Source organism: Sus scrofa, chromosome X (assembly GCF_054392235.1).
Source record: "Sus scrofa isolate SSC_HxYL_T2T_F1_AM1 chromosome X, Sscrofa_HxYL_maternal_Yorkshire_Landrace_v2.0, whole genome shotgun sequence".
NCBI classification, from domain to species: Eukaryota; Metazoa; Chordata; class Mammalia; order Artiodactyla; family Suidae; genus Sus; species Sus scrofa.
In genome coordinates, this window is record NC_139401.1 from 118,399,900 (window position 1) to 118,412,966 (window position 13,067).

The window sequence follows — 13,067 nt, forward strand, 5'->3', positions numbered from 1 at the left end:
CAAGAACTGACTCCATACTTTGGGATGCTTTGCTGGAACAATAGCAAGGTTACGACATTTGCAAGAACTACTATTTCATGGTTTCCAATTTGATGCCCACAGAGAATAAAGAAGAGAGTTATGGTATCACATATGCTTTTATAAAAAAAAAAAAGAGAGAGAGAGAGAGAGAGAGAAAGAAAGAAAAGAAAAGAACCCCTGAATGCTATATTTCCCAATACCTAGCAGCTTAAATTGAAATATTCCTATCACTGGATGGGGAGCTTCCCGAATTACCCAGATACTTTTCTTTAGTTTCACACATTCAGATAACTGAAATTCAGATAATTGTATTGACTTCCCTTATACTTCAGACATATATACTTTATACATTTTAATGTATAGATTAGTCTCAAAATCTGACAGTCCAAGATGTAAAACCCTACCTTGAAATTCTGTAAAGTTATTTTCTGAACATCATTTTCTGTTCAATAGTATTTTCTCTTTTTTTGCAATGCCAAAAACATTAGCTTGTTTTTTTCTATAATAACGATTTTTATTTTTTTCCATTACAGCTGGTTTACAGTGTTCAGTCAATTTTCCACTGCACAGCATGGTGACCCAGTTACATATGCATGTATACATTCTTTTTTCTCACATTATCATGCTCCATCATAAGTGACTAGATGGAGTACCCGGCGCTATACAGCAGAATCTCATTGCTTATCCACTCCAAAGGCAATAGTTTGCACCTATGAACCCCAAATTCCCAGTCCCTCCCACTCTATGGTTTATACAAAGGTGACATAAAAATACTGCTTCTTTCCAGCACCCCCTTGATGTAGTCCAGAATTTTAGGAGATTTGTTTGTTTTAGCCCCAGCCACCATGTTGAACTGAAATCTTCAGGGACCAGGGATTCTTAGGCGCGTTGCTTGGTGAGTAACCCCTAATGCAAAGGGTGCAGAGCGCAGTGATTCGAACCTTGGGACCACTCCCATTTGGGGCTGGGTAATCCTTCGTTGTGAGGTCAGCCCTTTCCATGGTTAGCAGCATCCCTGGCCTCTATCTACTGCCAGTAGTTCCTTTCTGTCCCCATTTGTGACAACCAAAAATGGCTCCAGGATGCAAATCTGCCCCTGGTTGAGAACCATGGCCCCCATGCATTACCTCGCTGTTGCCTGCATTGAAGTTTGGCCATTTCTGTCCATCTACACTTTAGCTATGAACCCAGTCCACTCAGCAAATATTTATAAACATGGGAAAAGTTAAATATTTAATATTGAGGGGCTGACAAATGTCAGGAAACTGAAACCACAGATTGTAAATTCAAATTATTAAGTTTTGTTGGGCTCAAGGACAGTGTCTAACTTGGAATTCACTGACTTTGCTTAATCTGTATACAATTTTACTTCATTTATATGGTTATTAAGTATCCAGAGACACTCAGGTAACATCAATCAAACAGGTACCAAATCTAATCTGAGACACTATGTCACACTCTATGGAGATACTCAGTATAAAATGAGGTGTCTCCCCTCAAGCCGTGGGAGTTAACTCTGATACAGGCTCATATATTATTAGACTCTGGGTTGGCATTTTGGAGGAAAAATATTCAAGTGTTCTTTCTGGGGGGAGTAACAAAGGCATACTTGAATTTCTTATCATTTTGTTTAAATTCAAAAACAGATACATGAAAAAGCATAGGCAAACTACAGGGAACTCCATGTAAAAACTCAAGTGATTGCTATCAATAATAACAGCAAGAGATAGTTCACTGAATACCAAGTACATAAAGAAAGGTCAGAAAGTTCACCAAGATCTCAAATGAGCGTGTTAAAGGAAATGTCTCAATAGCTCGGGTCTCAAAATTTAGCATTCAGTCTTCCACATCCTTATATAACTCTGGCTCAGAACCATGGCGGGGAAAGTCACGTCTCAGACATGCTTAACTTATTTATTAAAATTATACCACTTGCTCTTAGGTAATTGTGAAATTAACACAATGGAAAAGAATTTAGGACACAAAAAATGAAAGGTGTAACATATAGCAAAGGGACCAACTTAAAGATTCAGCAAAAGCAGTACCTAGAGGTTGAATCAGGCATCAATAGAATGATACCAACTAGCACCATGCCAACCTCAGTGAAGAATTCAAAGGAAATCCATTCATTCATTCATTCAACAAATATCTATTGAGGGTTTGCTATGTGCCATATACTGTTCGAGGCTCTGATGATACACCAATGAACAAAACCAACAAAAAGTTGGCCCTCAGAAAGCTGACTTCCCACCTGAATAATTCTTAGGTAAGAGAAGCTGGATCTTGGCCTCGAGGGCCTAATAATCTTGCTAGGCTGACTAAACAAATGAAGTGCATGAAATCAGAAGAAAGAACTACAATAAGACTGCTGCTTCCACCAACAAGCCATAGGAGGAATCTGAAGTAGGGCTTGGAGCAATGGGGAAGGGTCAGTGGGGATGGGACTTGAGTCTTAAAAGACAAGAGCTTGATTCAGACCTTTGCTACTCAAAGTGTGGTCTAAGAATCAGCAGTATGGGCACCACCTGGGTAACAATGTAGACTCTTGGACCCACTGCAAACTTGCTGAGTCAAAATAAGCACTTTCAGAAGTACCCCAGGGAACTTCTATGGGCATTAAAGTTTGGGTGACACTTCAGGTTTCTGGTCAGGCTGACATTGTTAGGTGTGAACTGGGCTGGTGGGAAATAGAGACTGGATTGAGGCCTACCATCAGGTCAGAAGCAGTGAGGGCCTGGAGTTGAGGAGCTAAGAATAAAGAAAATGCATCTGAATGGATAACGAAAATGCGGCATATACAGATGCAATGGAATATTATTCAGCCATAAAAGAAGGAAATCCTGCCATTTGTGATAACATGAATGGAACTTGAGGGCATTATGCTAAGTGACCTAAGGCAGACATAGAGAGACAAATAGTGCATGATTGCACATGGGGAATCTAAAAAAAAAAAAGCAAACTTATAGAAACACAAAGTAGACTGATGGTTGCCAGAGGGTGATGGAGGAATTAGGCGAAGGTGGTCAAAGGTTTCAAACTTCCAGTTAGAAGATTATTAAGTTGTGGGAATGCAATGCGTTGCATGGTGTCTATAGTTAATAGTTTTGTATATTTGACCGTTGCTAAAAAAGCAGATCTTAAAAGTCAGAAGGGCCTGAGTGTGAACTCCCGGCCCTACCTACCACCTCTTCATTGTGTGATACTTGGGTCAAATAATTCAACCTCACGGAGCCTCTTTCTGTATTTCCGTAACATGGGAGAAGAGCAATACAACCGCAGAGGGCCCTTGTAAAGATTCAGTGAAGTAACACCTATATAGCACTTAGCGGTCCCTGGCACAAAGAAAATGGCACCCACTCACAATAACTATAGTGATAACGATAATACGCTATCTTTGGAGAAAGATTCAAAAGGAACAAGAGAAATACGTATTGCCTCCCAGAGCCCCAACACTGTGTTGGGCACAAAATTTCATCCTCATTTTAAACTGACACTTAGATATTACATATGACAACCCCTTGTGGGTTCCCAAAGGTGCCTTCATAATGAGGTTACTTAATTGCTATTATTATTATTGTTGTTGTTGCTCGGGTATTCGCAAAAGAGCTTGTCTCCCTGCTGGACTGGCACGTCAAGTGGGATGGAGGCAGGGGGCTGCCAAAAGCACTGAGTTCAATAATACTACGTACTGCTAAGGACCCAAACTCGTTTCACATGCCTCTATTACCCTCATTCATTTCTCTGCCCATGTACCACCTGTTTTCCAATTTCCCTCTCTCTTACACGTGCAGAACTGACCTTGTGCCCAGGCCTGGTCGCCCTCTCCCACAGCCTCGCACCCCTGTCCAACCGAGAGCCCAAAAGGTAGGGGAAGCCTCACTTCTAAGTCACCTGAAGCTTGTCTGGGGGCGGGGAACCCGGAAAGCCGGAGGGTGGCTACCGACCCGCCCAGAGGCGCGGCCCCAAACTGGGGAGCCCAGACCTCGGGTTAAGAGCTGGGGTCCAGCGACTCGGCGGCTCTCTGCACCCCCCGGCCTCGAGCAGATCGGAGAGTCCGGAAGGACTTCCAACACTCGCCAAGTTTCAACTCAGGACTTCTCCGAGGCGGCGTGCGCCCCAGCCCTCGCACGCCCGCCTGCAACGTGGCCGCGTCCGGGACGCCCTCGTACCCCAAGGGTCACCCGAACTCTTCCTTTCTCTCTCCAGGCCGACCAATGTTCCAGGCCCCTCCGTGCCCGGCTTCTCCTCTCCGCCGGCCGGGAGAGTCTCCCTCGGCTCAGGCTCCAGCAACCCCAGCCGAGCCCCTTCCCAGCGCGGAGCCCTAGCTCTCCTGACACCGCCCGGCAGCGGGGCGGGGGCAGGGCCAGCGGCGGAACCGCCCCCAACCGCCTCCCGGGCCCGGCGAGCGAGCGGGTGGCTGGGGCGCCTCCACCTCCTCTTCCTAAAGCGGCGAGGCGCAGACGAGCGGCATCACTCGAGCCCAGGTCCCGGCCACCGCCACACACGGCGCCCGGCGTTCAGGAAGAGGAGCGGCAGCGGAGGCGGCGGCCACAGCGGCGGGCGGGCACCAGAAAGGTAGACTGAGTCCCGGGGAGCCGCGCCGCGGACCGCCCACCTCCCAGCCCCGGGCCGCGCGCGCTACCCGCCCCGTAACCCCACTTGTGTGTGTCCTTCCAGGCCCGGGTCGAAAAGCCTGGGAGGGCCGCCGACCTACCCCCGGAGGAGGAGCCAGTCGGAGCCCAAGGCGCCACCGCCGCCGAAGCCGCGCGGAGCAGCTTTCGCCTTCATGGCCCACTCACCGGTGGCGGTCCAAGTGCCGGGGATGCAGGTGAGGACGCCCGGGCCTCCCCCGCCGTCCACGTGACTGCCCGGGAGCCCAGGGTGCACTCCACGCTGGGCACCGGCGAGGACAGGCGGCCCAGGGCTGCCTCGAAGCCGGGCCGGTCGCTCCGGCCAGGTGACGGGGAAAGAGGGTCTAAGTGTTTCCCGGCGCGCAAGCTAGGTGGTGCACTGCGCGGGGCAGGCGCGCGCGGAGGGACCGGGGCGCGCGGCGAGGTGGGGATGCGGCGGGGGGCTATAAAAATAGGCCGGAGCCGGACACCTGCGCTGGCTGAGCGTGATGCGCTTGGGGGTCGGAGGTGGGAGGACTTCACGTGGGAGAGATGGAGGCGTCTCGGAATTTGGGCATAAAACGCAGGTCGTGCTGCCCCCCCCCCCCCCCGGACATACACACACACACAAACACACGAGTTGGGGCGGAGCAAGACCAGGGGTGTCGGTGGTGGCGGCTTTGAATTAGGCTCTTCCTGTGTGCGTAGGGCGAAGAGAGGTGACTTCTTTTCCCCTTTTGGTGCTGCTGCTTAAGTTGTATCTCGCTCCCCCCACCTGGCCCAGCCCCTCGTGTGGCGTGAGAAATGCAGGGTCCTCTGTTAGCAGAGCGGAGGTGATGACTCCCCCGCTCCCTCCCTCTGCGGTTCCCACAGCACGACTGTTACAGTGTGGTTAAAGGAAACTTTTTGTCCTAGACAGGGCAGGGGACCCAACTTTTCACTCGAGAGCTACCCAGCCTCCCCTTATATTTTCACTTTATTAAAGAAGTCAGCGATGTCCGTACGCTTTTCACGCTATTTTATCTTTTTAAATCGGTGCATTTCAAGCTCTCTGCTAAATGTAATCCAAGCTTACTTTTACGCATTCGAATTTTCTTTTTTTTCATAAACAACCCGTTTATGAATCGGTCGGAGACTAGCATCGACAGCCTCATTATCTTCTAAAAATGTGAGGACAACCTTTTTCCAAGTTCAGAAAAGAATGTTTGGTAAATAGCTTATGGTTCTAGTAGAAATCAAAGTGCTGTGGATTGGGGCCTCAAATTACCAATTGATGCAAGGAATGTATCTTTTAAAAAAAAAAAAAAAACAATTGGTCGCATTTTATGCATGGTCCAAAAAGTGCTTTTTAAAATACTTTCTCTCCCCCCCCCAAAGGACCATTTGTGTCGGACATAGATCTAGCCTGGGACTCCTGTGTGTCTAGGCACCAGGCCTTTTAGCTGAATATAGGGCACGTCTGGGTTGAGTCCCAGGAAGTCGGTGTGTATTTAATAAAAACAAAAAATAAATAAGAGAGAGAGAGAGGAAGAAGAAGGGAAATGAGAACTATTGGGGCCTTTGAAAAGGTTAATCCATTCAAGTTTTACCAAACGCCTCAAACTTCCTTCTTCTCAGGCCACCCCCCCCTTCCCTCCCTCTCCCCCCCCACCCCCAGCCCCTCACCCCATTCATTCAGTCTGCCTTTGATTGTACCCAGAGAATTAGTAGTTTGCAGGACTAACTACAGTTTTGCTCTGTCTCATGTGGGAGAAAGTTCGAACGTTTTCCCACCATGCTCTCCTTTCCATTCTGTGAACTTTACGGATGTCAGGTTTGTCCCTGAGGGTCCCCGTGCCTGCTCAGGCCATTGTGTGCACGAGCTGCCTGCGTCAGCAGAGCGAGGGCCTCCCTTTGATCAAGTTTGTGATCCTGGGGAACTCTGGTGTGCGGGGGAGAAAACGGTTTCTGGTCTTTATTTCATTTGTCTTGACTTTATTTGATTTCTATGGTTTCTGGTCCTTATTTGATTTGTCCTCATTTGATTTATATGGTTTAGGAACTGCTTGCTGCTCAGTATTTCTTTCGGCTCCCTGCTTTGTTTCATTATCTTGAGGTCCCTATCAGCTGAATTTTGCACCCTTAATTAAGGTGGTTTAGAATGTGAATCACATATTTTTAAATTACGAATTCTGCCTGTCACTTGATGCCTTGCCCCACGTTGTGACTCCTGTGTCCACCCTGATTTGGGGAGGGCAGGCATCTGGATATTAGCAGGAAAAGAGAGGAATATTTATTTGTCACTTTCCCTGTCTTAATGAAATGGTAAATTCGTAACATCTGATTTCCATTTTCTTTGTAGATGTGGTTCTTAAGCATTGGGTGCAACCCAAAAAGTTTTCCACAGTTAAAATTGTGGAGTACCCTAAAAATAAATTTGATGGCATGCAGTGTGACTCTTGAGCCTTGATCACGTTGACTATTCTTTTGTTGAAAAAGATTGCAGATGAGATGCAGAAATATATGATGAGCTTGTAAAATTCTCCTGGAGTTTTGTTAGCAAGTTAGGAGCAACTTTCAGACCGTTCCAGTAGTAAGAAAACTGAACGTAGCCATGTGTGCTTGAAATTAATGTATAGTATTTCCACAGATCAGGGCGAAGTGGTCGACCGGCCTATAACTTTTTAACAGTTTATTTTAGAGACTTATGAAGATTGATGGGAAAAAATGACTTTTCCAGAAATAAAAACAGAATTACTTTATCCACAAGGTTTTTCTCCCCCTGAGGAGAGTTGTGAAGTAGAAGTCGAGCTACCTGTTCTATCACTTAAGACTTGCAGCATTCCTGACTTTCAAACAAAGAAATTTCTGTTGCCACTCGTTTAAAATAGAAAAGAAACTTGGAGTGACGAAAGAAAACCCAGGATTCAGTCCAGTTCAAACCCTTCCATGTGAATTAGTTATTCAAACTCATATTGTTGCTATTTCTTAATATTGTGGTAATGAACATTTTTGCCATATGACACCAAATGTTGACACCAAATTTTTTTGGTACTTAATTTGTGCTTACTTCTTCTTTAGTATATAACTAAAGGAATTTTCCATACCAGCAGCTAAACTCTTGAAAAATGTTTAAAGCACAACTTAAAAAAAAAAAAAAAAAACCGAAACCAATAAACCTGTTTCTTTCCACTCAGATATTGACTCTTTAATGATTTAAAACATTTTTTTTCCTTTGAGGCATTCAGTTATAAATCACACTTAAGGTATTTTCCCTTAGAACCCGCATTAGTATTTATGAAGACAAATATTTTAAATTGGGTGTTAAATCTTTCATAAAGTGTAGGTGGGAGAATAAAGTTAGCGTCCTAAGTGTTATTAGGTTCTGCTTTGTGTTATGCCTCCTGTGAAAGAATTTTTTTTTAAAAAAAAAAACTTCCTGCCAAAGAATTTAAAAATCAGCCTTCGTGTATCTTTAAATATAATCGAGATGGTACAGTTTTTAAGCGGTTGTTATTCGAGATGTCAGATGGAAATGACGTTTGAGGATTACTTTATCGAACTCATCTAAGAGGTGGCAAAACATTGCCTTGCATTGGTGAACCTAGTTATTGGGTTCTGGGAAGGATCTAGAAGTATACTACGTGTTCTTTGCCTTTTAAAGATCTTAAAATGTTGTCAGGGAGTTAAAGCTGGCACATGAAATATCCAGTAATGCAAAATAGGTGATGTTCACTCTATAATAGAAGTTTCTGACTGGAGGAGTTGAAGGCTCACAGAAGGGAAACTGCCCCCAAAGGATTGTTACGATCCATACTGGGGAGGGCATTTCCAGGCAGGGAAATACCCTGAGCAAGTGGGTGTGTGCACACAATTGTTGAGCATAGCATAAAAACACTTGGACGGTGATAAATTCCACTAGAGAAGAAAATAGGGGGTAAGGTTGGAAAGCTTGATCGGGTCCAGTTGACAGCGGTTCTTGAATGCTAGGGATGGAGGTGGGCCTTCTGACCAGCCAGTAAACATTTCTGATAAGGAGGGCTCAAAAACAAAATTAGATATAGGAAGGGAAATCTTAGGATTGGATGAACGGATGAACTGGAGGATGGAGAGACTTGAGGCTGTTGGCTGCACCGAGGCTGCTTCAACGGGACAGTCATATCTGTACAGATGCAATGGACCTGGCATTGGCTGATTGCCTTCCAGATGCCTAATACTGTGAGCAAGAAAATGTAATTACCAGACTTAATAATTAGCTAGTTACAGAAGGAGGAATCAAAGCCTTTGTGTTGTTGAATACGGGGAGCTGGGACAATTATGGTACATCCAAAAGAAACTGGAAAGGCAGAGGGAAGAGCCCGATCCAGTAGAATGTTCAGGATTTTTATTCTAGACTTAAGTTCGAGATAACAGTAGGATGACCAAACAAAAATGTAGAACAGTGTGTCTCTTAACCTGGATTGTGGTGACAGTTTCAAAGGTGTGTGCACATGCCCAAACCCATCAAATCATATACATTAAGTATGTACTTTTGTGGTGTACATATATATTAGTATGCCTCGGTAAAGCTGGTTTTAAAAGTGCCCAGTGTATACTTCAAGGTATAGATCCAGAGCTTTAATCATTGGTCAGACATTTACTGAGTGTTTACTATATGGCGGCCTCTTTACTTGAAACTGAAGGACTGGAAGCCACCAAGGAGGGAGAATTTATAATGCCAGAGAGACTCTGTGCAAGTAAGGGCCCTCATCAGACAGGAAGCATAGGTGGAAGCATAGCATGGCTTGTAAGAAAAGGAAGAGTGACTTTAAGATGCATGAGGGAGTTCCCATTGTGGCTCAGTGGATCAGGAACCCAACTAGTATCCATGAGGACGCAGGTTCCATCCCTGGCCTCGCTCAAAGGGTTAAGGATCCAGTGTTGCCATGAGCTGTGGGGTAGGTCGCAGACACAATTCAGATCCTGTGTTGTGGCTGTGGTGTAGGCCGTCTGCTACAGCTTAGATTCGACCCCTACCCTGGGAACTTCCGTGTGCCTTGGGTGCAACCCTAAAAAAAAAAAAAAAAAAAAGAATGCATGGGAGGATGAAAAAAATGTGTCTGGTTCCGGAAGCAGTTAACTGAGTGGGGAGGTGGGGGGGAGGGAGGTTCTTTAACTATTTAACTCTCATCATGACACCTAAGTTGGAGAAAGAATTCCCCCTGGTGCCAGGATGTAGTATGTAGGGTTCTTACCTCCCTCCCACCTTCTGAAGGGACTAGTCTGCTTTGCAATTTGAGGTTCAAAGAGATAGAAAGCAGTGCTTGCACTGATAGATAAACTCGAACCACCATCCTCCTTAGCACGTGGTTGATGGGTAGATGTTGAATACACTAAAGATCATGGCAGACCAGCTGGAACAGAAAAATCAAAGACAACTATTAGCTGGGGGAGTTGGAGGTACTTGGAAGGTATGAGGTTTGGAGGCTAGGGGCTGAAAGGAGAGTAAACAGGAATTGGGCATGGCAGGACATGTGGCTGAACACTAATGAGGGTCTAAAAATGGCATCATGTGCATCCTTTGCTTGAGTCATAGAAAGTGAGAGAATATAATTCAGCTGGTACTTAGGAACCATTGAACATTGTGATACTGTGTATTTTTTTTTTCATTCTGCTTTTCATTTATTCAGTGACCTTGAACACATCATCTACGAAATGGGGACTAATAAAAGCTGCATTTCCTTTGCCTCAGTGAGATGTTATTAGGATGAATTAACTATCATCTGGGGAGTATATTTTGAACTCCTCTGTAAAAGGTGTTATGATACATATGGGAAGTTCATCCTGCCAAACAATGCTGAGCTAATCACATGAAAACACTGTCATTATCTCCTCTCAGTCCTGCTTGATAACCTCTGTTTTTCTATTGCAATCCAGTCTCCCCCCCCAATACCCACCCACACACCACCACCACCAGAGCCAAAGTCTTCTGCTCAGCTTTCCAGACTTTCTGTTATCTGCCTCCTGCCTACAGATCTAAACTCAGTTATCCCTACTTCCCAGCCAGAAGTCACTTTCATTCTGTCATGCAATTTACAATCCAGTGATCACTGACTGACCAAATCCTACCTGATTTTCCAGGTTTCCCGTCTTACTTTCCCCATGAACTTTCTCTGCTTGTTCCAGGCTACAGAAATCTCTCCAATTTCCGGGCACCTATTACATTCCTTGTTAGTAGCAGACAGTCCAGTCCTAGATTCATATATGTTGCCTTAGATTTTCCCTAATTATATACGTTATACTTGTCTCCCAAACTAGGTTGTCAATTTCTTGAATGCAGGGACCATGTATTTTACTTTGTCTTTTTTTTTTTTGGCTGCGCCTGCGGCATGTGGAAGTTCCTGGGTCAGGGATGGAACCCCAGCCACAGTGGTGACCCCAGCCACTGCAGTAACAAAGCCAGATCCTTAACCCACTGCACCACAAGAGAACTCCTATTTTACTTTTCTTTATACTGCTAGGTGTGAATTATACGTAAAAGTGTTGCCTGATGTAAGCTGTGTAGACCAGACTTGACTGCCTTTTTTCCTTTCCGTTTCTGTAAATAGATTGTGTAATGCTTGAATTCATGTAGCTCATGAAGGCAAATTTCTGTGTGCTCAATGTAGACATTTTACACTTACTAAAATGATTTTAATACGTTAGATGTAATAGGCCTTGTATATACACAAATATAACTAACCAGCAGTCTACACTGAAGCTCTCATTCTCTTGTCTAACAAGGCCTTTGAGAGAAAAAGGAACCCTCATTGCTTTCCTAGTAACTAGGGCTGATTTCCGACAAATTTGTGTCTTTGGGCGAAATAACCTCTAGTTCCTTCCCTTTGCCCCCGCACCGCCCCCACCCTGGCAAAAAAAAAAAAATACAAACAAAGAAACAAACTTCTTTACTTCTCCCTCCCAGCTGGCACATTAGGAAAAAAATGTGATAAATTTCATTAATATGAAGGTGTGTTGATAAATGGCTCAGTGTGTGATCTCTCCCAGGCAGAGTCACATTTTTTTTTTTTTTTTGTCCATAGTCACATTTTACAGGGAATAATGCCTTAAAAAGAATAGCAGCGTCTCAAACAGCTCCATGGTGGTTTTTGACTGAGTTGTGTCTTCTGAAAGAGTGGTGGTTTTACTCATTTGTTGCTAGAAAACAGGAGAACAAAATTTAACACCACTAGGGAGTTCCCGTCGTGGCTCAGTGGTAACGATCCTGACTAGCATCCATGAGGACACAGGTTCGATGCCTGGCCTCGCCTCAGTGGGTTAAGTGATTGGCATTGCTGTGAGCTGTGGTGTGGGTTGCAGACTCGGCTCGGATCCCGCATTGCTGTGGCTGTGGTGTGGGTCGGCACCTGCCACTGTTTCAGCTCCTAGCCTGGGAACCTCCATATGCTGCAAGGGCAGCCCTAAACAGACTAAAAAAAAAAAATTTAACACCATTATTAGGTGTCATATATCAAACTCCTTTTCATCTCTTGTCATTAAGACCCAAAGAATTTCTATCACAGGTACATATAAAACTGTCTCTGGAGGAATGCCATGAGGTAACTCACTTTGACAAGTTCAAAAGATTAAGCCAAAATTTTGATGCTCATCTATGTACATTTCTCATTTGGTCATCTGTCCTTTTAGACTAAGGTGTTATATAGTAGGGACAGCACCTTTGAATTAATGCTTGTAGAACCCAACCATTTCAAAAAAGATATCAACTAATTCCTCTCAACAGTCCTATGAAATAGCCAGGTATCCAACAGGAAAATGCCTTCAAATTTGTGTTTAAAAACAAAACAGGAGTTCCTGTCATGGCACAGCGGACACGAATCCGACTAGGAACCATGAGGTTGCGGGTTCGATCCCTGGCCTCGCTCCGTGGGTTAAAGATTCGACATTGCTGTGAGCTGTGCTGTAGGTCCCAGATGCAACTCGGATCCTGCGTTGCTGTGGCTGTGGTGTAGGCCGGCGGCTAGAGCTCTGATCGGACCCCTAGCCTGGGACCCTCCATATGCCACGGGTTTGGCCCTAAAAAGACCAAACAAAACAAAACCCCCAGCGCATTGGTGACCAACTCTCCGCACGGTCTCCTTTGTTGTCCCTCTCCGCCCCCCCCGCCCCCCCCCCAATCCCATAGAATTCAAGCAGCTCTCCGGAAAGCTAGCGCAGTGCGGATCGCATCCTTCTCTTCTGTTCCTGCTCGGCTGCCCCCATGGCCCCTCACCAGCAGTTCTCTTACTGCGGCTAGAGCTGCACTCCCTGTCAGCCTTTCCTGGACTGGTTCCAGCACACCCCTGACAGCAGCCTGCTGGCCTTTCTTTTCCTTCATTTGTCATACGATCATGGATTAGAATGATCCATGTCCTAAAATACCGGATTAGCCACTGGTACAACTTTGGATAGTCTAGCAAAATAAGAACAAAATCGTAGTTC

The 13,067-nt window shown here is 45.2% G+C and overlaps 2 protein-coding genes across 17 annotated transcripts in view; one reads left to right on the forward strand and one right to left on the reverse strand.

Moving 5' to 3' along the window:
* IGSF1 (immunoglobulin superfamily member 1) overlaps window positions 1-5,028 on the reverse strand; it is a 504,513-nt gene extending 499,485 nt beyond the window's left edge. For all 16 annotated transcript variants that reach the window (XM_085006617.1, XM_085006604.1, XM_085006615.1 and 13 more), the window contains exon 1: window positions 4,821-5,028. The gene's annotated coding sequence lies outside the window, so the exon portion shown is untranslated. The remainder of the gene's footprint in view (window positions 1-4,820) is intronic.
* Window positions 4,518-13,067, forward strand: part of STK26 (serine/threonine kinase 26) — a gene marked incomplete at its 5' end in the record, with an annotated part of 58,456 nt that continues 49,906 nt past the window's right edge. The window contains 2 exon segments of the mRNA NM_001143727.1: window positions 4,518-4,596; window positions 4,699-4,849. Coding sequence (NP_001137199.1) covers window positions 4,808-4,849 — 42 coding nt within the window.